This window comes from Orycteropus afer, unplaced genomic scaffold, assembly GCF_000298275.1.
Source record: "Orycteropus afer afer isolate SDZICR_OR568_19922 unplaced genomic scaffold, OryAfe1.0 scaffold00007, whole genome shotgun sequence".
NCBI classification, from domain to species: domain Eukaryota; kingdom Metazoa; phylum Chordata; class Mammalia; order Tubulidentata; family Orycteropodidae; genus Orycteropus; species Orycteropus afer.
The window spans coordinates 6323816-6350227 of NW_006921594.1; the positions used below are offsets into that span (position 1 = coordinate 6323816).

Consider the following 26412-nt stretch of genomic DNA (forward strand, 5'->3'; position numbering starts at 1 on the left):
GCCACAGCCTCGCTCGGGAAGCAAGCCTTCCCACCTCCCTATATTCTCATCTGGCCTAGCTCTCCCCCCTGCTCCTTTGCTATCTGCATGTATCTCAAACCATCGACTCATTACATGGTCCATGATTTTCCCATGATCCCTCTGGCTACCCCAGTAGATGTCTGAGCTCCTCGAGAGCAGTAACTGCGCCAGAGGGTTAGTGGTACATGTTGTAGTATTGTTAGGAGCTGTCAAGTCATGTTTGACTCATTGATGTTCCCACATGACAGAGTAGAACTGCCCCATGGGGTTTTCTAGGTTGTAATTTTTATGGAAACCAGCTCTTTCTTCCACAGAGCCGCTGGGTAGGGTGGAACTGCTGACCTTTCAACTCTTGAGTGTTTAAGAATTTGTGCCACCAGGGCACATGGTAGATAAGCCGTGAGATATGAATGAAGGAGATGAAAACAACAGTAAAAACTTTCTTTACCTTTGGATTATTGCTAATAAGATTATTGACAATGCACAATATGCATGGTAATTTCTATTGCATGTGTTTATTCTTTTATCATTCATTCTCTATTTACTCATTGAATACCTTCATTGGCCACAAACTACAGACCAGTTCTAATTAATGGCAATACAGTGGCAAGCAAAATAGTCATAGCCCCTCCATTTTTGGAACTTGGATTCTTTCTACTTCTGAAGATGATTTGAAGGTGCTTAGAGTGTTAAAATGGAGTCTGTGAATGATGCAAAAGGTTAATGCTCTCAGCTGCTAATTGAAAGGTTGGAGTTTTGAGTCCACCCAGTCGCACATTGGGATGGGTCACTTCTGATTTTGATAGAGTGACTTCTGAAATCTCAGCCATTGAAAACCCATTGGAGCATAGTTTTCCTCTGACACACATGAGGTCACTGTCATCAGAATCTACTTGATGGCACCTCTTTTTTTTTTTTTTTTTTTAACAATTTTAAAATGTGAAGAAAAGTTATTTTAAAGTGGAAAAACCAGTAAAGCAAACAGAAGAACTAAGTGTGCTAGATACATGGGATGATGGATTGATTTATCTCACCTTAGGTCTCAGCTCCCTTATAGGAGATAATAAGGCAGGCAATGTCTTCAGCTATGTTTTTCCAAAAGACATAAAATGGTACCTCATAGAGATGTTTGTGATATTGCCTCTGTGTAACATTAAATCTCAACTCAGTAAAGACATCTCTGTGGAAAGACAAAATAATTAGAACTGGGCTCACAGCTTCTTAATAATTTGAGAAGACTAAATCTCTTCTGTAGAGCATTTCACTTATGAACTCTCATGTCTGGTTCCAAGGGTGATTTTTGGCAGATGCTAGATTTGCAGTCACATTGATGTTGATGCCTCTGAATGAGGGCAAATAATGTCAAGATTCTCAGTTGCTTCAAATTCCAGGAGGGCGGGTAGCAGAGCTTGGTTCTCCTGTGAGGTTTAAGGTTGATTGTATCAATTCCCAGAACAAAGGGGCCATTCTTCTCCCTCACCAGAGGCCTGCCGAGGTGGGTGTTGGCAGGGCTAAAACTTTTCTTATAGAGAAAGCTTTGATGGAACATTATTCTGTCATATAAAAGAATGAAGTTTTGGTTCATGCTCCAAGGTGGATGAACCATGAAGACAGGAATTAAGTAGCTGCTGGGCACTTCAGTCCCTACTGTGATTCACTGTAGTGGAGAATTTTTAGTCATTAGAAGTACATTCCAAAGCACCCTCCAGCCCAATAATAATGATAGTCTGTCTTTGAGAAATTGGGGTTTTGTTATTTCATTGTTGCTGATTGTGTAACACTGCTATGGCCAGCAAGGCTCAACTGAAAGGCTGGGGTTTGGCTGACGAGAGAATGTGATTCTTTCATTGCATCTGAGCAGGAGAAGTACCAGGCAAGAAGAAAGCCAAAAAGAAGACAATCCTGTTTCCTGGTTGTGGTGGGATTAATTTAATGGAATAACCTAGAATGCAAGGTTTTGTTGAAAATTAATTCATTTCACTTTGCAGCCCCAAAATTGATTAATAGACTCTCTGTGGCACATATTTTTTTCTGCAGTTGTGCCTAAGGCACTTGACTGGTAACCAGAAGGCTGGCGGTTCAAACCTACCAGCCACTCCGTGGAAAGAAGATTGGGCAACCTACTTCCATAGTGATACTGCCTTGGTAACCCAAGGAGGGGTCACTATGAGTCGGATCCGACCCAGTGGCAGTGAGTTTGGTATGGTTTTGGATCACATTTTTTGAGTGGCTCTCTATTTTCTCACAGTAAACCTAGCCTTGGTTCATAGTCTCCTTAAGATTGACATGTCTAATGCCCTATTTTCTTGTTATCTTGGACATTTAAACTCCAGAGACCTTCATTAGTGTTCTGTTTCACTATAGCCACTCCCTGGGCCTTGCATTATTCCTGTGCTACAGGATCTTACATGTGGGTGATAAGTAAATACTTACTTAATAGAGAATGTGATGGATGGATGGATGGATGGATGGATGGATGGGTGAAATCATCCAGAACCACTTCACATAAGAAATTTTGGTAACCTTCCAGCCTTCCAAATCTCTTAACTATACCTCTTTTTAAGTCATTTTCTTCTTCAATAGGACCCTCCTGACTTTATTTTCTTCCCTTCCCTATCCAAGTTATCTTTTGATCCTTAGTTCTGCTGTGCCTGTATGAGAAGACATGTAAACAGCTCTAGATCAAGCTGTCAACATTGTCCTCTCTTACTCCCATACCTGGAGAGTTGGGCATTGCTACAGGAAGTTACATGGTTGTTACAGATGAGTACCAGTCTGATGGGTATAGGTGCAGGACCATCAGCACTACAGGCAAATATCTGTCCTTAGTCAGCTCCCTCTCAATCCCCACAAGAGTGAATTATAAGACTTTACCATTCTTCTTACCCTTCCACTTCCTGTCTGCTTAACACAAAAAAAACACAAGCCATCAAATAGGAACTTGCTTAACTTCCTGTGCATCCTCCCTGCCACCTGCAAACTTATCTGCATCCTTCCACTCCTTCCTGTCTCAAAGGATGGAACATGTCTTACTCCTTCACCCCAAGACTAATTCTTGCACCTGCTTCCCTCAGGATCTTCCTCCCTCCTGACTCCCCACACCCCTTCTCTTCCTCCTGCATCTGTGACTACTTCCTCTCTTCTGGCAGTATTCTCTCAGATTATAAACATGCCCAAGCTTATTTTCTTCAAAACCCTTTTTCTTTTTAAATAGTCACGTTCCTCCCTCTTCACTCCCTATCACAGCCTGCTTACGTGAAGAGTCTTCACTCATCATCTCTACTTCCTTCCATCCCAGTTAATTGTTCTTCACACTGTTTCCATCGTTACCACTGAAGAGAAGGTTCTTCTCGAAAGATCACTAGTGCCCACTCTGTGACTAAAGCCACTGGACACTTTACAAATCTTTCTTTACCTGTCTTTCTTGTAGCATGTAACATTGTTGATTATTCTTCTTGATAATCCTGCATTCCTTGGCACATCTAACATTGTTCTCCTGAGTTTCCTTCCTTTCTTCTCCTTAAAGATGTCTCTCTCTTTATTCACATCTTAAATGTTGGTGCTACCATGGATTTAATTCTTGGTCGTCATCTCATGTCACTCTTCAGAGCCCTCTCATCAGCTTCCCTGAGTGAAATGACCCCATCTGTATGCTGATGACTTCACAATGGGTATTTCTAGCTCAGAACTCTTACTTGCTTCCTGAATATTTTCATTTGGCTTTCTCATAGGCACCTCAAACTCAGCGTGCCAGAAATTGAGTTTTTATGCAATCCCCCACTGCCATAAACATAGTCTGGAAGTTTTCCTTGACTTCTCACACTCACCTAATCATAGCTCACCAGTTGCATGCACTATTTGGCAATTCTACCTCCTTTCTGGTACGTTAATCTGGGGAATTTAAGCCAGGGATGAGTATTAGGATCACCTGGGCCTTTACCTATTTAAGAGGTCTGGGGTAGTCCCAAGGCTTTTTTTGTATTGAAAACTCCCATGCTCCAGCCATACTAAACTACATGTAGTTGTCTGACTATACATGTACTTTTAAAAAAACGATTATTTTTTAAAATAATTTTAGACTTACAGATGAGTTGCAAAAATAGTACAGAAAATTCCTATATACCCTTCACCCAACTTCTCCTTATGTTAACATCTTACATAACCATAACACATTTATGCAAACTAAGAAATTAACCCTGCACAGTACTGTTAACAGAATTTATTTGGATTTCAAGTTTTTCTACTGATGTCCTTTTTCTGTCCCAGGATCCAGTCCAGGACCCCACATCGCATTGAATTTTCACGTCTCTAGAGTCAGTCTCACAAGTACCCTTCAGTCCCCCCAGTACCTTTGCATGCGTTGTTCCTTCCACCTCCTATGCCTTTCCCTCCCTTGCCTGCTTCCAAAACCAAACTGACTGCCATCGAGTGGATTCCAACTCATAGCGACCCCCATTAGGTTTATGAGGTGGTACATCTTTACAGAAGTAAATTTCCCCATCTTCCTTCCATGGAGTGAATTAGAAGACTTTATAAGACTTTACTTCCTAATACTCATCTCTGGTTTAAATTCCCCAGTTTACAGTACTAGAAATGAGGTAGAACTGCCAAATCATGCATGCAACTGGTGAGATATGATTAGGTGAGTGTGAGAAGTCAAGGAAAACTTCCAGGTTATGATTATGGCAGTGGGAGATTGAATAAAAAACTCAACCTTCCGGTTAGCAGTCAAATGCCTCAGGCACTATATATCACCAGAGCTCTATTTATTCCTTAAGACAGAGCTCAGATAGCTCCTTTCTCAGGCCTGCCTTCTCTCTCTGGCAGAGCTGGTATCCAGTGGTCTTTATCACTGCTTTACAATCAGTTAACAAATGAGCATAGAGGTCGGACCTGTAACTCTTCCAAAGACAGGGACTTTGTTCGTTTCCTCTACCTTCTTCATAATTCAAGGACTAGCAAGTAGTAGGAACTTAATAAATGTTTAATAATGACCTTAATGAGCTATAACACTTATGACTAGTCATATTGAAAAGGTCCCTAAAAGAAGGTATTTTGCCACCACAGCTATTTAAATCTGGTTTTGGTTAATTGGTCATATGTACCTCCCACTAGATTTATCTAATTCCTTGTGTTATGTTTAATTTCATTCTCCACTGCCTGCAAATTACTGATTTCTTAATTTGTTTCATATATCATGAATGTTGATGCCAGATTATTTCTTAATTATTAGGTGTGGATCTTTCAAATCCACTATCTTGCATTATTGCAAGGATCCTGTGTTTGAAACACTGTTTATGGCTGACCATTGCACTTAGCTTTTTTTTATATGTCTAAGACAGTGGCAGAAAAGCAGTCTGGATGTAGTGTACCATCCATTGCTATACCAACTGTTTTTAATTCTGTGGAAAGAAATAGACTGTGAGCCAAGCTATATGAGGTCAAAGAAGATTGAGATACTGCTGCTACTGCAAAGGTTGCTTTAATTCTTCTCTAAGAGTCTTAGGGAGCACATCTCTCTTGACAGATTCCATTTCAATCTGAAGTTTAATAAAGCAGAGAGGTGGTTCTCATATCTCTTGTCTTTGATTTGTAATAAACTAACTTCATGTCGTTTTTAAGATAACCTGTACAGATCCCAACCTATCAAACCTAGCAAACACAGAGAGTTATTCTTCACTACGGCAATAGCAGGACCGTGGTTGCACAGTGGTTAAGCGCTTAGCTGCTAACTGAAAGGTCGAAAGTTTGAACCCATCAGCCTCTGCGTGGGAGAAAGATGTGGCAGTCTGCTTCTTTAAAATTTACAACCTTGGTTAGATTCAGCTGAGGCTAATCTTGCACTGACACCAGTGATACAAAATACCAGCAATCCTTACAGAAACAATAGAAGACAGACACAGAGTAATCCCTCACAGATACCCAGACACTAGGGGAGAGAGATCCAATAGATCTACTATCTCAGGACCATAGTACTGGGGGACACCAGACTCAATTGGCACAACAAAATACATAAAAGCCTTGCTCTGCATCCTACATTGGTGAGTAGCAACTGGGGTTTTAAAAGCTTTCAAGCAGCCATGTAAGATGCAGCTAAAGATCTCCTAGTGTCAGAAGTAAAGAAGAATGCAGAAAAACAAAGGCATTTGGAATCAGTTAGCCCTGGGACATGATGACCCTTGAGGCCAGAAGAACTAGATGGTGCCCAGCTACCAATGCCAACCACTCAGGAAAAGATCATATCTGGAGATCCTGGATAGAGTGGGAGGAAAAACGTGGAACAAAATCCAAAAACTCAATAATGACCAGAATTACAGGTCAGATGAAATCTGATGAGACCTCCAATACTATGGCCCTGGAATATATTTTGCACATGGAATAAAAGTCACTCCTAGTGGCTGCCTCTTGGCCCAATAGTTAACAAGATGTACATGCAGACCACTCAACCCAGGATGATGCACCCACATCTCTTTGGTAATACATCCCTTAGAGCAATAGACAACGGGGCACCAGAGGGGCAACATTCACACTGAGGAAATGCAGGAGACACAGGAGTGCATAACTGAGGGGCACAGGGGGAGGGTTACTGGGCAGGGAGGGGAGGAGACTGGGTTAGGGTTGGGCATGGTCAATGGGGAGTGAAACTAAATGTACATGTAACATTGAATGTAAAATAAACTCTTAAAATAAAAAATAAATTAAAAAAAAAAAGGTTACAACCTTGAAAGCCCTATGAGACTATACTACCTGTCTTGTAGAGTTGCTATGGGTTGGTATCAACTCAGTAGCAATGATTTTTTGTTTGTTTGTTTACAGCAGTGACCCTCTACCCATTGGTCACTTTGTTGTACTGTGATAACTTACATGTTGCAATGATGCTGGAAGCTATGCCACCAGTGTTTCAAATACCAGTAGAGTTACCCTTGATGGACAGGCTTTAGTGGAGCTTCCAGACTAAGACAGACTAGGAAGAAAGGCTTGGAAATTACTTCCAAAAATTAGCCAGTGGAAGCCCTATGGATTAAACAGAATTTTGTTCAAGATAGTGCTGGAAGATGAGGCATTCATTTGGAAGGCACTCAGAATCCACAGTGGCTGCCGCAGGAACTAAGCATGCCAGTGATTGTGAAGATGCTGCAGGACCAGGCAGCTTTTCATTCTGGGACACATGGGGGTCACTGTCGGAGCTGACTCAGGCCCCCACAACAGCATGGCAATGACGTGGTTTTGTTCCCACAAGCCACTAGTAGCCTCAGAAAGCCTCAGAAAGTCATCATGTTCCTTTTTTTATCCTAGAAAGAATGGCTTGATGAATTATTCCCTCATCTGTGTCCCAAAGCATTTTGTACGTGCATCTACCATAACCCTAGTAACACATCGCCAGTGTCTGTGTTTGCCACCAGAGAAGGATTTCTCTGAAGGGGAGGACAGTGTCTCATGTCTCTTACTCACATATCCATATTGCCTTGTTCCATGCCCACACTGGGTTTGATGAAGGAGTAAAAAGCTTTATTTTTGCCAAAATCATAACTTTGTTTTCAAGTGTTCTCCAGACTGTAAGTGACCATTATCTAGCCACTCTGTCCAGTTTAGGGGCATAACTGGATTTTACTGTGGTGACAAAACTATGTATCAGCTGCACACAGTGAAAAAATCTTGTAGTTCCGTGGTATTCAGCTTATATAGCGCAGACACACAGGCACTCGAACACCCAACCCCAACTCTACTGTACTTGGTATTTCCAGTTAAAGCAGAGGCAGTGCCAGACCACATGTCTGCTCATTTCGGCAGCTTCTCAGACTCTTAGATTTTCACCTGGTGTTAGAGGGAGGTTGCTCAGTCCCGTTTGTTTTCCTAGTCCATTTTCTAGTTAAGAATCACGTTAACAGTGCAGCTCATCGTCCCCCTGGTTGGAAAATGCCTGAGGGTTTACTGCTGACTACTTTGCTCACTTCCTAGCTTCTGCTACTAAACTGTGCATTTCCTTTTAAGAAGCTGGCTAATCTTCTTGGCTTCAGTTCTTGCTGACACCTGCCCTGGTACACCATTTCTATTCTTCACTACTTTTGCACCTCATTTCTCTTCTACAAATTCTGTATCATCAAATGAATGAATGCCTGATCTTTAGCTCATTGGTTGTGCTCCCAAGTCCTCGGGCCAAACTCCATCTGCTTCTACCTGCCCGTCCTCCCAACCAGGTCACTTGATCCCTTTTACTCCCTGTGTGGTTCCAGAATATAGTATAGCTGTTCCATTGTAAAACTCAGGGACTCATTATAGTTGAAATTATTTCAGCTCCAAAGACTAAGCCCTCTCCCATGGTATTTCCTTAAATATAACCTGCTTTTTTTTTTTTTTTGAAAAGTGAACTTTTCTTGGTTTTCTTAGCCATAACCACCATTCACTCTTCCATTTATTAATTAACAAATATTCAATTTGTTGTATAAAATTCAAAGCCTTGTTAAAACAACAGTTAAGGGAAGCAGTGTCCCATAGCAGTTGTGAACACAAGCTTTGGTTCAAATTCTGGCTCTAACACTAATATTGGGACATTGGACAAATCAGACAGACTCCCCAGGGCACAATATCCTGCCTAGTAGGTTTGTTTAGAAGACAAGACAAGACAAATATATGTAAAATGCTTAGCAGTGCCTGATGTATAGTATAAGCAGTATTTTCTTGCATTACTTTAAAAACTTCCAATGTTTGTATGATGTGTTAAGGATGCCTGCTGAAAACCTCAAAGAACAATTAAAGATAGGTTCTGAGAGTATCTGTGCAATTTCTTGAGACCACTTAAATTCTCCAAAACCTCTGAATCTAATCCTATACTTATCATATCACTTTTAATTCCTGATGGACAAAAATAAGTCTTGCGGTCCTGGTAATTATATCAAAGAGTTAATGGAGACTAAAGGGTGATTACATGCATTGCTTTACTAAATTGATGGAGAGAATACATTCATTTTCACTGCCCCCCTCCCCATATACACCAGCATCTTGGGAAAGTCTTGAACTAGCATTTGTGTTGAAAGCAATGTTTATATTAATTATTGTATTATGTGCTTAAGTGAGGTAGATAGAGTTTAGCTATAAGAAACTCTCAAGGTCTCATGTCTCAGACAGATTCAGAAACTGAGGCTTTGGCTACCCAGGCTGGGGAAGAAGTGAAGAAAATTTATGTAACTTATCTGGCCACAATGACTAGCCCTGGAGAAGGCAGCCAAGTGTTTCTATTCACAGTGCCCCTAAGGTCACAACACAGCCATCACGTCTTTGATCATGGAAGTGGTCAATCCCATGACAACCACTTGAGCTGGAAGACCATACCATGCAGGAGTTCCTAAAGGTTGCTGGGGGTGTTCAAGAGCCAGGCAATTAGTTGGGAGCCAAGGGGACTAAAAGTTGTAGCAATAGGGGCAGCATTTCTCTAAACAGATGGAGCACTTTAGAGCAGGTTCCAGCACCTGGGGAGGAGGCCTAGAAATAGCCAGGCAGTGTGTCTGGGATGGGTTTGGCATGAGACGCTAGTCACAATAGAAACTGGTGGTTGAGTGTAGGGATGTGCTAGGGATGAGGGGTCAGACCAGACACCTAACCTCATAGGTCATCTAGGAAGGGAATAGGGTGAATTTGAGATTCCTGGATTCCTACTATGACTATGTGTCCATGGCCTTGATAGCAGAACAAAGCTAGAAGGGGAGAGAGGGGATTAGCAATCCAGAATTTCAGAATATTGTTTTGCCTGGGCATCTTTTCTGAAGAAAGCATTGAAAGTGTTCACTTTAAACCATGCACATATGTTTTATGCACTGTGCTGTCTATATGAAATATCGCACAATAATAAAAAATTTGGAGTTGTGACATTAGAAGAGAATTATACAGGCAGTGTTTTGTGTCTGCATTGGTTCTTCTTTTACTGGGCAGGTGCACTGGTGAGAACATCTCGTAACATTCTAATTCTGACTCTAAACTTGTTACAGGGATCTTTGTTAAAGATTTATTATTATAGTTTTAAAATATTTTGTAAATCACACAAGTTTAAAATACCGAAAGGATTCTGTGTCTAAACTCCTTACCTATTCCTGGAAGGACTTATTTTCATATGAGATTTAAAATTTATACTAAAAATAATCTAGTTCTAAGTGAAAACATTTCAAAAATATATTTTCAAAAATGTATATTATAAAAGTATATAACAAAATATATAATATTTTTTTCTAAATATATAACAAAAAAATAGAAAAAAATTTTAAAACTATTACAAAAGTAGTCAAAAATGAAAATCACATGATGTTAATTATCAACCCCTTAGTGTATATCCTTTCAGATATTTTTATGTATGAATTTTTTTACCCAAATGATATTTATAGTATATTTTGATTTTTAACCTACTTTTTTTTTCAATCCACTCCTCGGAAGGGAGGTTGAGCAATCTACTTGCGTAGTGATACCGCCTCGGAAACCCAAGGAGGGGTTGCTGACTCTATGGCAGCAGTTGCATTGCATTTTTTCAGTTAATGATCTTTTCATTGAGTACATTGTTATCCCATGTAAAACTTAGTCTATATACAAATTTCTCAAAACATCCTTTTCAGCAGGTTTGTCTAAACCAAAATCCAATCTAGGGTTACACGTTATATCTGGCTCTCTCTCTCTTAAGTGCTGTTTAATCTAAAATTACCTTCTAATTCACAGCACTAAATAGAAGAAACAAAGTCAGGCATCCTGCAGAAAGCCTGTGGGTTTGAGGGGTTGCTTCCTCATGGTGTTATTTAGCATGTCGCTCTACCCCTTGTATTTTCTGCAATGTGGCAGTTGACTCTCTAGGTATAATGGACTCAAGTTCAACATCTTTGTTAGGAATGAATATAGGTACTTGGAATGCAAGGTACTATAGGAATGCAAGGCAGTACTTTCTTGCCTTGTTCTGAATTGACATGACAACCTGATCCCTCCATGTGCAGTGATATTTGTCCTCTTGCCACTAGGAAGTAATTGTTTTATGCATTGGTGTATTGGCATGATGCAAATGTCCAACTTCTCATCAACAATTCTCCTGATGGTTTTAGCACTAACAGACAATTCTTGACTACAGAAATAATTATATTTGGGATATGATACTGTTCTGGTTACCTAGTACCGCTCTGACAAGAGTATACCACAAATGGGATGGCTTAAACAAACAGGAGTTTATTCTTACAATTTGGAGGCCTAAGTCCAAGTTCAAAGTGACAAGCTCTAGGGGCTGGGTGAAAGCCCTTCAGTCTTGGGCTTCAGCTCTGCCTCCAGCTCCCAGCCTACTGAAGCTAGAGGGCTGCAGAGGCTGCCAAGCCCAAGGTCAACAAGTAAAAAGGCACTGTCCCGATGTTACCAAATCACATGGCAGGCCATTAACTCAAGTCCATTGTAAGTCCCAAGGTCCGCAGAGCATGGCAGGCTGCGGAACAATGACACAGCTACATGGAGGGTTCAAGCGTGCCATAAGCTAGAGACCATTCCCAAAAGCTTCTGCTTATATACAGGATGCAGACCACATTCCCTAAGGCAGCTACTCAGCTGCTCACAGTAGATTCCACCATGGAGTTGATTACCAGTCTCATCATGGGGAATACTACATCCAGCTGCCCAGCCATGTTGACACAAAAACTGAGATACCACAATTGGGGCTTGCTTGGACTTAACTTTAGTTATAGGTCTAGCAGCAACAATGGGTGGTTGGGGCAGTTCCTGAGAACATCCACTGATGGCTTCCATGATCTCTGCCTCAGGCAATGACCCAGCAGGAGCAGTTGGGTTAATCCCATCAAACTGAGGTGGAGGGGATAATGGTTTTACAGTAATCCCTTCAAATGGAAGGGACTCAACAGAATTTACAGGCTCCATATCCTGATCATCCTGACTGCTGCTAATATGTCACCATTCCAGGTTTCAGGATCCCATTTTTTCGCAATCAATGCCCTCACTTTAACTTAAGACACCATTCTGGGTTAGTAATTTAATTGGCGTTGTCTTGGTATAATGTAGAAGAAGGTATCCAGAGGCTTAGGGGAATTGAGCTGTTAGAATGGATTTATCAGATTAGACCCCTAGAGCCAGAAATGGGGAGTCCAGAAGACACACCTTTCACCAATGAGGAATAAATTTGTGAAGGGAGCTCCAACATCCTTGAAGACTGCTGTGATTGCTATTTTATGTAAACCGGATTTGACAGTGGGAACTGCCCTACTAAAACTAAGACACTTTACCATGGGGCTGATTGGAGCCCGTGGTAGTAGAGGCAGGGTGGGTGTGGTTACCATAATGAACAGCAGAGTTGGAACAGTAATCAGAATAGTCTGACTCCTGTGGAATTATGGTATTGGCTCCTTGTGCATGGTGTTCCTAGTAGTGAAATACAAGAGCTAGTGGCTTTTCCTGACTCGTGCAGCTGCAGGGGCTGAGGAGCTCAAGGTTGTCAAGCAGCATCCTGGCTGTTGACTCCAACGAATGACGAATCCAAGATTTCCAGGCTGAACGGTGGATTGCTCACTCACAATTGTAGCAGACAGTTGTAGGCAGCACAGCAGAATCCCAATCCACAGAAGAGTGTCTCTTTTCCCAGGATGTCCATAAATATACTGGAAGCAGGCCACGCCCCTAGGGAAACTGCCTTTCAGTGGATTGGCTGCTCAAAACATATACATCTAATCACATCATTGGAACAACTCAAATCACAGTTGCTTAAACCACACAGAATTGTGGTCCAGCCAAATTGACACACAGCTCCAACTATCACAGATACTATATTTTCTAAACCTAGCATTGCTTTTGTTAGCTGAAATACATCTGTGAAAAAGAGATTTCCTCACACACTAGGACTATTCGATTACTCTGAAATACAGTTTTCTTTTAATTGCTGGTTTCCAAAATAAGGAACGGTTTAATAGCTGCATCAGGTGGGATGTTGGAAAAAATTACTTTTTTTTTAATGCTATGGTCAATGTGAACAGGATTTCTTGAGCATTTCCAGTGTATCAGCCACTGTGTTTAGGACTTTATGCCATCTGTTTCTTAAGACACATGATAAAATTTTAGAGAAATGCAAACCCTAAGTGGTTAACCTCATATGTGAGGTAGCAGAGCTGCTGTTCAAACCTAAATTGGTCTGACTCCAAAATGTATGCTTAATTCCTTTTACACTTTTTTTCTTTTTTGCATCTTACTTAAAAGCCAAATTCTATTTGTAAAACACTAGGAATGGAAATTATCCTTAATAATTTTTATGAAGTCTCTTCCCCACCTTTTTTTTTTTTTCGGTATTTTTAACAGTGTGAAGAAAACACAAACCTTCAAGATACTACCCGCTACCTCAGGCTTCCCTTTTCTAAGGGCATTCTCCTTGGGAATAATAACCAAGTCATGAAGGCCACAAAGGAGTCCTTTTGGATAACATCTTTTCTCTGTTCCACGAAACTCACACAAAACGGTAATGTATAACACTGTTTTCTTTGAAAACCTTTGTACTTGAAGTACTCATGTGAACTTTGGTACACATATTTAATGAACACCAAAATTATGCATAAGAACTTCCCACTAGAAAAAGTATTGATTCTTCTATTTGCAGTTTCCAACAGAATAGAAATAATTGTGGCCCAAAGATATGATGAGTGTGTTTAACTTAAAATGGACTTCAGTATTAGCCAGTATTAGAAACCATGTACACAACACTTCACATAAACGACTGTAACCCAGCTGCTTAAAAAACAAAGACAAAGAATACCACTACCTCAATCTCTTGTTTTATAGCTCCATAAACAGTGCTAATTGCAGGCTTTGGAATAAAGGCTGTTTTTTGTTTAATTAGATGGATATTGCTTTTCTGTTCTAGCGTTACTTTTTATGTCAGTGATTGTTTAGCAAGTTATGATTAATAAAGCAAGCTCTTCTTGCAAGCTGTTATGAAAACATTGTTGTCTGTAATGAAGGAAGTAAATTACATGTTTTTGTGTTCTTCATGTTTGCCATATAAGGCTTTTGGCTAGCACCCTGGTTGCCATATCAATAAGTCAGATTTGTTTTACTGCGGAGAATCATTTCATAATAAGGTGTTGTGGCTCATTAAATGTTCTTGTGCCTAAATGCTGTAATTGGTATTAGTTCTTCTTTACATGGCCCAGAACAACATGTATAGTGCTCTTCTCCTAGAACATGCACCAGAGAAGAACCAAAATGCGGCATTATAATATTGATCACTTTAAAAATACCTCTTGATTTCAGTATTCAATGCAACAATATTTACATAGGAGTTGGAAACAAGTATTCTTTCATATTTTTATAAGTTTTTATATCTCCTCTTTCAAAGGTTTTTTTGGAGAACTACTTTTAAAAATCAACTGCATAATTTATTTTTAGTGAATTTGATGGCAAGTAGCTACTACCAAGTTAACAAGATAGGACATTTTATCTGAGTTTAACAGTAATCAGTAATTAATTATTTTGCTTAAATAAATTCTCCATTTACATAAATGCAAATGATTATAAAGTATTTGCCAGACTTCATGTGTTTTATATGGGGCCAGTCTGCCTCCAGGAGGGCTATAAAGTGAATAAAGTCAACCTTTTATTGACTCCATTAGCATAGAATTTTATCCATCCTATACTGTTTAGCAGTAGATCTGTTACAGAGCATAATTAACTGCATGCTTCAAGTAGACTATTTTCAGGTTGTATTAATTTTTTTGGAGACCCTGGGTGGTTCAAACAGTTAATTTGCTTAGCTCCTAACCAAAAGGTCGAGTGTACCCAGAGGCATCTTGGAAGAAAGACCTGGTGATCTACTATCAAAAAGTGTGGGAAGTGCAGGGTGAATGACAGGGAAAGTACATTGGGAAATTACACCAGAGAAAATGCCAAGGAAGGGAGGCACCCTAAAGCTCCATGCAGGGAGGGAGCAAAGAGACCAAAAGAATAGTAGAGTTCCTTCCGCCTCTACCACCTCTCTTTCTTTGGACATATCCACTATTCTAAATAAAGGTTTCAATCACATCCCAGGATGTCTTAAATATGAATATTAAACATTTTTTTTCTGTTTTTTTTTCTTTTTGTTTTTTATGATAACCTCAAAAGTCTCTTTTTTGACCTTTTTATGTTTCCCTTCATTTATCTAATTCTAAATCACCATCCTCCTGCCCTTATCCCTCTTCTTGCGGGTAAACATTCCTATTACATACTACATTTCTTACTATGAAGTCCTTCATGGCATTTTCTCTTGATTCTGGCTGTGGTAGGGGTTGCTTCTTTTTCCTCTTGAGATTCTTATGCTTTTTCTTCTTTCTATTCACTACATCGTATTTTCTTTTTCACCATAACTACTTCCTTGATTTCTTTTTTCCTCCCACCCCACCAGTGATCTCTCTGCCTCTCGGCAAGTCCCATTTGGGTTTCTCTTGATACAACTATTTTAGGGTGAATTTTTCACTCTCAGTTCTGGGAAATCTTTCATGGTGTTCCTCTGCACCTTCCAGTCACTCAACCCCACTGAGTCCTGGGAAGAGCCTCCCTGCTAGGTCCCACCTTCAGTGCCTCTCTCGCATGCATATGTCAGCTCGTGCTGCCTTCTGTGACCTCCAGCTGCCCCTGGATCCCTGCTCCCTTTGGAGACATTAAGCATAGGCAATGTCATCAGGAGCCTTCCCAACTTCTTTTAAGGAGCGATGAGGGTGAATATGTACCCTCAACAGATGAAGAGGTTCTCAGAGGCCCTTCCAAGACTCAGGACCCATGCATTGTCTGTTTAGGAGGGGGAGGAACTTGGAGAGCTAAGTCCTGAGCTTACCTAGAATCTGTGATGGAAAACCAGCCCTTGGAGTCCAAGAATTGGCATTTTTATTTTCGCCAGATGATTCTGGCCATTCGCAGAACTGGTCATCTTTGTGTTAGGACTTTCTTCTCCTATATGGTTTGGGTCAGATGGTGAAGAAGACTGTTCTGGTTCCCTAGTGCTGCTCTGACAGGAGTATACCACAAATGGGATGGTCTTAACAAACAGGAGTTTATTCTCTTCAAATTTGGAGGCTTTAAGTCCAAGTTCAAAGTGCCAGACTCTAGGAACTGGATGAAAGGCCCTCAACCTTGGGGTCCAGCTCCGCCTCCTGCTCCCAGACCACTGGAGCTAAAGGCGTTTCTTTACTCAGACAGCTGCTGGCTGCTGAGGCTGAGAAGCCCCAAGGTTGACAAGTAAAAAGGCACAGTCCTGATGTTCCCAAACCACATGGCAGGCCAATAACTTAAGTCCATTGTAAGTCCCAAGGTCAGCAGAGCAAAGCAGGCTGCTAAGCAATGACAGGGCTACATGCAGGGTCCAAGCATGCCATAGGCTAGAGACTATTCCCGAAGCTGTTTTTTATATACAGGAAGCAGAGCACATTCCCAAAGGCAGCTACTCAGCTGCTCCCAGTAGATTCCACCATGGAGGTGATTACCAGTCTCCTCATGGGGAATACTCCATCCAGCTGCCCAGCCACTCAACCAGGCCCAGCCAAGCTGACACACAAACCAAACTACCAAGACCTTCATTGGTGGGTGGCATTGGTTGCTATGGGTACTGTGTTCTAGGGATATAAATATGAATGATGCAGAATCACAGCCTTCGAGAGCCTCCCATTCTCCTGAGAGGAGGCAGAAAATTCTTGAGTAAATACTTATCAACTGCCTGCTGTATGCCTGCTATATTCCTGGTGCTAGGGATACTCAAAGGTCAAGTTCAAAATGGTTTTTTCCTCTTGGAGCTTACAGGCCAGTCAGGGACACAGATAAACAACGGTGATGGTGAGATAAGTGCTACTATGTTGTGGGAGTATATTGTTGTTGTTGTTGTTGTTTTTAGGTGCCCTCAAGTTGGTTCTGACACATGGCAGCCCCATGTAAGAGAGAAGAACTGCTCCATTGGGTTTTCTTGTCTGCCATCTTTGCAGAAGCACATCACATCTGTGGAGCCACTAGATAGGTTCTCACTGACAAACTTTTGGTTAGCAGCTGAGCACTTAACCATTGTGCCACCAAGTATCATGTTGTTATTTTTGTTGTTGTTTGCCATTGAGTCGGACCCGACTTATAGCAACCCTTCCTTGGGTTTCCGATGCAGTATCACTATGGAAGTAGATTGCCCAATCTTCCTTCAGAGGAGTGGCATAACTCAGTATATGCATTTCAGGAAAGGCTTCCTGAAGGAGCAGCCTCTAACCTGAGAACTGAAGGATGAACAACCAAAACCAGTTACCATCAAGGCAGTTTCAACTTAAGGTGATTCTGACATGTGTGTCAGAATATGTGATCCATAAGGTTTTCACTGGCTGATTATTCGGAAATAAATTGTCAGGCTCTTCTTCCAAGGAGCCTCTGAGTGGGCTTGTACCACCGGTCTTTTAATTAGCACCTGAGTGGGTTAATAGTTTGCACCATTATGGGGCTCCAAAGGATGAGTAGGAGTAAATCAACATCATAAGGAGGGAGGAAGTAATTACAAAACACTGTAATAAATGCCATCCTAGGGAGCTGTTCATATTCTGCAGGTGCCTGCAACTGGAGTGGCAAGCAGGGTGGGCAACATGTTTGGTGGTTCATCTTTTACCAGCAGAACACTTTATGCAAGGGATTGTTTTCTAGGAAAGAAACTCATGTTCCTTTTCTGTTTACACAGGTGATATGCTTGATCTTTTGAAATGGAGAGCCCACCCAGAAAAGATCACAGGCTGTCTCTCTAAATTAAAGGAAATTGATGGCTCAGAGATAGTAAAGGTATGTGCTACTTCATAACACCCTCCTTGGAAATTTGTAGAGGAAAGAACATTTGGAGGGGAAAGGCAGATAATACTGTATTTATTCATTTACTTCTTCTTTATTGTAACAGTTCCTACAAGATACATTGGATACCTTATTTGGCATTTTAGATGAAAATTCCCAAAAATATGGGTCTAAAGTGTTTGATTCTTTGGTAAGTTTAAATTTCCTTTAATGACATTTTAACGATTTTCTTTCTTGATCATGAATTCGTAAGAATGTTTCAGAAATAGGCACTGAGTAGCATCATTGTTCATTTAAAAATAACAAAAAGAAAATCTTGGTTTGCATCAGTTTTATAAAACTCAATTTTCTTTTTCAGGTTCACATAATAAATTTGCTCCAGGATAGCAAATTTCATCATTTTAAGCCTGTAATGGACACTTACATTGAGAGTCATTTTGCTGGGGCCCTTGCATACAGGTAAGGCCCTTTATCTGGTAATTGGCTCACGAGCAGCTCCTTTTGAGCTCTTCTGAGCAGACCCAGTTATATAAGACAGTTTTAAAGGGAGTGTGGGAAGAAATGAAGCCCAACAACTGAAGTGTCTCTTGAGATGGTATCTTCCCCCTCAACCACTCTTTTTTAATGGCTAGAACTTATTTTGATTAAGAGAAGAACAAAAGAAAAAGAAAAAAAAAAAAACACCCTGAATTCTATTCCAGAGACCTAAAATACGAAGTGTTTTCTTCTTGTCACTATTTCACCTGCTAGTCTGTAGTCTAAAATACCTGGTTAGTTCACTTTGGCCCGTTTAATCATCATCCTCCATGAAGATTATTGTAAAGAAAAATACAAAGAGGAAACAGCCTTTGCCTCCATACCATTTTCAATTCATTCACTCATTCAGCAGAATATTTACTGAATACCTACTGCATGCCAGCCACTAATAATAGAAGACCTGGTCCCTGACCACAAGCAGTTCAGTCAGACTCTATCCTCCGGGAGTTGTTGTTGTCGTTAGTTACCATGGAGTCAGTTCTGACTCGGCGACCCCATGTGTGCAGAGTAGAATTGCTCCATAGATTTTCAAGGCTGTCACTTTTAGAAAACATATCAACTGGCCTGTCTTCCAACGTACCTCTGAATGGGTTTGAACTACCAGCCTTTTGGTTAATAGATCCTCTTTTAACTTCTCCTCTCTTCCCCCAAGGGCAGATTATGCTGATGAGGCTAAAAGTGAATGAATGAATAATGATGTGCAGGAAGACTCGTTAATAATTGTCAGAAGGCAACAGCCTCTCTTTTTCTGTCTTATGCATAATGTCTTTCCTGTCTTTGGGCCCTGCTTCAATACAGCCTTGAAATGTACCCTGATATTCTGCCTGTCATTCCAGCACTCCCATTGCTATCCTGCCTACACTTTTAACTTTTGCCTTAAGCACCTGTGGGCATGTACATACACAATTCTTTATTCCCAGAGGTTAGTTAAAAGAGCCTGGAACCAGGTTTTTGCCACCACCACCTCCCTTCTTCGATGTGAGATACATTTTCCTTCATGGTAGTTTGTCATAGAAGCATTTGATCCTGTGTACTTAGGTATTGCTGATCATTCATTCATGTTAAGATTTACGCCTCCAACATTTAAGTGAATGGAGCTTTTTGTGTAAGATTTGCCCCTCCATCAACATGATTTTATACCAAAAGTAAACTGTAACAGCAGGAGACACTTAGAAATGTTAGCACAGTTCTGCCACTCAGCCTAATAATTTGGACCCCAGTATGTGGGTCTCATGGGAGAAATATGAGTCAGTCTATTCCCATAAAAATCACAACCTTGGAAACCCCATGGGGCAGTTCTGCTCTGTCCTGTAGGGCGACTGTAAGTCAGAATCAACTCAATGGCAGTGGGTTTTGGTTTATGAATGGGTCACGTGCCCTGGTGAGACAGTGGTTAAAGTGCTTGGCTGCTAAAGAAACTATGGTAAAGAAAAGATATTTGAACATATCATTGGCTCCATGGGAGAGAAGAGTTGTTAATCTGTGCTTGCAAAGATTGTGTGTTGTTGTTAGGTGCCTTAAAGTAGCTTTCTACTCATAGCAACCCTGTGTACAACAGAATGAAACACTGCACCATCCTCACAGTCCTTGCTATGCTTGAGCCCATTGTTGCAGCAGCTGTATCAATCCATTTTGATGAGGATCCTCCCCTTTTTTCACTGACACTCTACTTTACCACACATGATATCCTTCTCAACATGACCAACATATAAGACACGAAGTCTGGCCATTCTCACTTCTAAAGACATTCCACCTGTACTTCCTATAAGACAGATTTGTTCATTCTTCTTGTAAGCAATGCAACCAAAACACATAGTAACCCCTGCTTGGGTTTCCAAGGTGGTATCACTATGGAAGTAGATTGCCCAACCTTTCTTCCAAGGAGTGGCTGGTGGGTTTGAACTGCCAGCCTTCTGATGAGCAGTCAAATGCCTTAGGCACTACACCACCAGAGCTCCTCTTGTAAGCAATAGTATATTCAATATTCCTCACCAACATCACAGTTCAAATGCATCAATTCTTCTTGTGGTCTTTCTCATTCATTGTGCAGCCTTCACATGCATGTAAGACTATTGAAAAGATACTGGTTTGAGTCAGGTGCGCCTTAGTCTTCAAAGTGATATCTTTGCTCTTTAATACTTTCAAGAGGTCTTTTTCAGCAGATTTGTACAGTACAATGCATCATTTGATTTCTTGACTGCTCCTTCCATGGACATTAATTGTGGATCCAAGTAAAATGAAATCCTTGACAAATCAATCTTTTTTCCATTTATTGTAATATTGCTTATTGGTCCATTTGTGAGGGTTTTTGTTTTATGTTGAGATGTAATACATACTGCAGGCTGCAGTCTTTGATCTTCATCAGTAAGTGCTTGAAGTCTTCTTCACTTTAAGCAAGCAAGTGCATATCACAGGTTGTTAATGAGTCTTCTTCTAATCCTGATGCCACATTCTTCTTCATATAGTCCAACCTCTCAGATTGAATAAGTACGATGAAAGGATACGAACCTAATGCATCTGCCTGTTTCTAAACCATGCTCAAGAAGACAAAGTAAAGTACTATAATGAAATGTACAAAGACCTGTAGTTAGAAAAACAAGAGGGAAGAATACACTTGCCATTTCTCAAACTGAAAGAACTGAAGAGAAAATTCAAGCCTTGAGTTGTAATATTGAAAGATTCTATGGGCAAAATACTGAATGATACTGGAAGCATCAAAAGATGATGGAAGGAAAACACAGACTCCCTGTGTGAAAAAGAAATGGATAGATATTCAGCCATTTCGGGAGGTAGTATATGATCAATAACTGATGATAATGAAAGAAGTAGTCCAAGCTGCACTGAAGGCATTGGTGAAAAATAAGCCTCCAGGAATTGACAGAATACCCATTGAGATGTTTCAACAAATGGATGCAATGCTGGAAGCATTTACTTACTTGTTTATGCCAAGAAATTTGGAAACAGCTACCCGGAAGAGATCCATGTTTGTACCAATTCCAAAGAAAGATGATCCAACAGAATGTGGAAATTATTGAACAATGTCATTAATATTACATGTGTTCTGGTTACCTAGTGCCACTCTGACAGGAATATATCACAAATGGGATGGCCTTAACAAACAGGAGTTTATTCTCTTACAGTTTGGAGGCTTTAAGTCCAAGTTCAAAGTGCCAGGCTCTAGGGGCTGGGTGAAAGCCCCTCAACCTTGGGGTCCAGCTCTGCCTCCAGCTCCTGGCCCACTGGAGCTAGAGGCTTTCTTCACTTAGACAGCTGCTAGCTGCTGAGGCTGACAAATCTAAGGTTGACAAGTAAAAAGGCACAGTCCTGATGTTACCAAACCACACGACAGGCCATTAATTTAAGTCCATTGTAAGTCCAAGGTTGGCAAAGCATGGCAGGCTGCTGAACAACAACATGCTACATGCAGAGTCCAAGCATGCCATAAGCTAGAAACTATCCCCCAGGCTTCTCCTTCTATACAGGAAGCAGATTACATCCCAAAGGCAGCTACTCAGCTGATTGTGGTAGATCCCAACATGGAGTTGATGGCCAGTCTCATCACAGGGAATAACTACCACCAGCTGCCCAGCCACTCAACCAGGCCCAGCCAAGTTGACATACAAATTTAACCACCACAACATTCAAGTAAAATTTTGCTGAAAATAATTCAAAAATGTTTGTAGTAGTACTGCCAGAAATCCAAGCCAGATTCAGAAGAATATGTAAAATGAAGATATTATTGCTGATGTCAGATGGATCTTGACTAAAAGCAAACAATATCAGATAGATGTTTACCTGTATTTTATTGACTACACAAAGGCATTTGACTATGGGGATCATAACAAATTATGAAGGACATTGCAAAGAACGCAAATTTCAGAGCACTTAATTGTGTTCCTAGGAAACCTGCATGTACATCAAGAGACAGTCATTGGAATGGAACAAGGAGATAGTGCATGGTTTTTTGTAAATATTACAGCCTGGAAAACCCTCTGGAGCTGTTCTACTCTGTCATACTGGGTCACTATGAGTCAGAATTGACTCAACAGTAAACTGCTTCTGGCTGGAATTGTCCTTAGATGCTGGAGGACAAGAGTATAATTTCTAACACTTCAGGTTGGCCAGGAAAGCAAGATAATCAGTCCTAAGGAGGCCGATAAGTCCTGTGGAATCTTCTCCGGCTGTAGGTGGTCAGAAACTCACTGACACATTAGCTTTAAAATAGCGCTCCCAGCAGCATCTACCTACTGGCACGCCCATGGATTCTTTCCCGACTGAGAGAAAAGAGGAGCATTTTAAAAAATTGCTGTGTGAATATAGGTTCCTAGAAACCAAGGACTGACCAAGGTTAGAGGCAGAAAGACTGCAATCTGGAGAGTTAGATTTTGCTTTGTTCCTAATTGTTTTTGTTCCTTGAGAAAAAAATTTTTTTTTATCTTGATTTTTCTGGAAAATGTCCTACTAAGGTATACTTGGATAGTAAGACATGTTCTTCCCACAGGTCAGAGAATTCACTTGAATAAATTTGTGGATGTATGAGTTGGATTGGGGTGATGTTGCCTTCATCTCTTCCCACACCCCTTTTTGCTTCCAACTGAGTGATAGCTCATCCAGCTATTTACAAGGTCATTGGGGAAGAGAGCCCCACTTAGTTGTTATCCAAGACTGGCTGTGGCATTCACATGTCCAGACACTTCCTTGGCCAGAGTCCTTGTCTCTGATATTTCTGTTCCTCCATTTGGAAGCATTACCAGAAACAGCAGGATCAATGCTCAAGGTGAATCTCAGTGGGAGGGAGTGTTGTTTCTCTTTTAAGTATGAAAGAGGACAGTGAGGTTGTAATGCAGACTTAGCAAAATTATTATGTAACAGTTTGATAGATGTGAACTTCAAGATACTGGCAGCATTTTTAAAACATGGGGACCGATGGGGGAAAGACATCTTTTGTGTGTGATTTGGGTGAAAATTTACAGAGCAAATCCATTTTCCAGACAGAGTTCACATACACTTTATCTCATGACATTGACTACAATTTACCCCAATGCAACAGCTCCCCTCCTGCTGCCTCCCCATAATTTACCTCTTCTCTGTGTCCATCCCTCCATACACTCCTGTCCCCTGAGCTGTCTCCTTGTCGTAAACAGCCCTTCTTTCTCCCATGATTGTTCTCTTCAAAGAGGGTAACTACTTCGGGTAAATGTTCAACTCATATGCCTGCTTATTGTTTGGCTGAAAGTCACAGGTATGGGTTCAATTCAATCATGAAGGACAGCTAGGGGCCATAGTCTCAGTGGTTCGACCAGGCTCTATCACAAAAGCAAACCTGGTCCCCACCCTTTTTTTTTTTCCAAATGATTTTGAGCTTTGTTCCACCTACTTCTCCCTCTCTATCCAGGATCTCCTACATAGATCCCCCTCCGAGTGGCTGACATTGGTAGGTGGGCACCATCTAGTTCTTCTGGTCTCATAGTCATATAGGCTGAGGATTGCATGGTGTTCCAGTTGCTAGAATTAATTGTTTCCATAAATATTTGGTTTTCTTCATTCTTCTTTGCTCTGGATGAGTAAAGAACCATCATTGCATCTAGATGGGTGCTTGCAAGCTTTTAAGATCCCAGTCACTACTCGCCAAAGTAGGAGGTGGAATAATGTTTTGTACAGTATGTTATGCCAATTGAGCTTGATGTCCCCTGTGATTATGGTCCCAAGCCCACAGGTTCAACTACTTGGTCCCTCTGGGTAGCTGGCTGTGGCCAAGAAGTGACTACAACCTTGTCCCTTGTCTAATATGCAAATGGGAATTCTTACAGAACATACATATACACTTGTAGAACCATTGTCCGCCAACTGTGTACATGGTCTTGGGTACACTCCCCACTGCATAGACATACCTAATAGTTCAGCCTGTCCAACCATCTATCCACCCATACACTCATGTTTGCCTTCACTGAAAGCTCAGTACTGTAAGTGCAAAAGGGTTCCTCTTTGTTGTCTGTACCTCCCATGTACCTCTCTATGTCTTCCTCTTCCTGAATGCCAGCATAATTATCACTCACATTTGGTACATTGCCCTTCTCTTCATCCAAATCAAGACTTATCTCTACCTATCTAACAGTGTTCCCTACCCTGCCCTCTCACTCCTGGTAACCAACAAAGAAAATTTCCTTCCATAGATAAACCTTTCCTTGACTTTTACAATAATGGACTAATACAATATATAAGTCAATATTTGTATTAACTTATTTCACTCAGCATAATGTCCTCCATGTTCATCTATGTTATGTGTTCTTTTGCAGATTCTACATTATTCTTTAGCGTTGGATAGTATTCCATTGTGAATGTACCATAGTTTGGTTATCCATTCCTCACTTGATGGACACCTAGGTTGTATCCATCTTTTGGCTATTGTAAATAGTGCTGCGATGAACATGGGTGTGCATATGTCTGTTCCTGTCATGGGTCTCACTTCTTTAGGATATATACCTAGTAATGGAATGGCTGGGTCAACTAATATTTCTAATTCCAACTTTTTAAGGAATCGCCATACTGCTTTCCACAGTGGTTGTACCATTTCACAATCCCACCAGCAATGTATGAGAGTCCCAATCTCTCCACATCCTCCCCAACATTTGTTATTTTGTGTCTTGTTGAACTTTGCTACTAGTGCTGGAGCAAGATGGTATCTCATTGTTGATTTGCATCTCTCTAATGGCTAATGATCGTGAGCATTTCTTCATGTTTTTTGGCCGCCTAAATATCCTCCTTGGTGAAGTATCTATTCATGTCTTCTGCCCATTTTTTAATTGGATTATTGGTCTTTTTGTTATAGAGGTGTTAGAGTTTTCTATGAATTAGAGAGATAAGTCCCTTGTCAGATAAGTCATTGCCAAATATTTTTTTCCCAATCTGTAGGTTCTCTTTTGACTCTTTTGGAGAAGTCTTTGGAATCATATGAAAATTTAATTTTTAGAAGGTCCCATTCATCTAGTTTCTCTTCTGCTGCTTGTGCATTTTGGGTTATGCTTGATAGTCTATTTATGCCATATATTAGGACCCCTAAATTTGCCCCTGGTTTTTCCTTGAGGAACTTTATACTTTGAGGTTTCACATTTAAGTCTGGAGTTCATTTTTGTGTGTGGTGTGAGGTACAGATCTTGTTTCATTTTTCTGCACATGGATCTCCAGTTTTGCCAGCACCATTTGTTAAGCAAACATTCTCATCCCCATTTAATGGATTTTGGCCCTTTGTCAAAAATCAGTCGACCTTAGGTCAATGGGTCTATTTCTGGGTTCTCAATTGTATTCCATTGGTCTATGTGTCTGTCATTGTACCAATACCAGGCAGTTTTGACTACTGTGGCTGTATAGTAGGTTTTGAGATTTGGCAGTGTGAGACCTCCTACTTTGTTCTTCTTCTTCAATAGTGTTTGCTTATCCGAGGTCTCTTTCCTTTCCATATAAAGTTAGTGATTGCTTTTTCCATATCCTTAAAGAATGCTGATGGGACCTGGATTGGGATTGCATTGAATGTATAGATTGCTTTGGGTAGAATTGACATTTTCACAATGTTCAGTCTTCCTATCCACAAGCATCATATATTCTTCCATTTATGTAGGTTTCTTAGGGTTTCTTGAAGCAGTCTTTTCTAGTTTTCTTTGTAGAGGTCTTTTGTGTCCCTGGTAAGATTTATTCCCAAGTATTTTCATTTTTTCTTAGCTACTATAAATGGTATTGATTTCCTTATATCTTTTTCAGCAATCTCTTTGGTGTAGAGGAATCCAACTGATTTTTGGATGTTGATCTTATATCCAGCCAGGATGCTAAATCTCTCAATTAGTTCCAGTAGATTTTTGACTGAGTCTCTTGGGTTTTCTAGTTATAGGATCTTATCATCAGCAAAGGGATAGTTTGATTTCTTCCTTACCAATTTGGATGCCTTTGATTTCCATTTCTTGCCTTAGACCCTAGCTAACATTTCCAGTACAATGTTGAATAGAAGTGGTGATAGCGGGCATCCTTGTCTGGTTCCTGTTTGCAAGAGGAATGGTTTCAGTCTCTCTCCATTGAGAA

The 26412-nt window shown here is 40.6% G+C and overlaps 1 protein-coding gene across 1 annotated transcript in view; it reads left to right on the plus strand.

Annotated features, from left to right (window-relative positions):
• The window catches only part of DOCK4 (dedicator of cytokinesis 4), a 353512-nt gene that overhangs the window by 168494 nt on the left and 158606 nt on the right, over positions 1–26412 (plus strand). Inside the window, exons 18-21 of the mRNA XM_007945030.1 lie at positions 13333–13489; positions 17702–17799; positions 17912–17995; positions 18164–18264. Of these exons, the coding sequence (XP_007943221.1) occupies positions 13333–13489; positions 17702–17799; positions 17912–17995; positions 18164–18264 (440 nt within the window). The remainder of the gene's footprint in view (positions 1–13332; positions 13490–17701; positions 17800–17911; positions 17996–18163; positions 18265–26412) is intronic.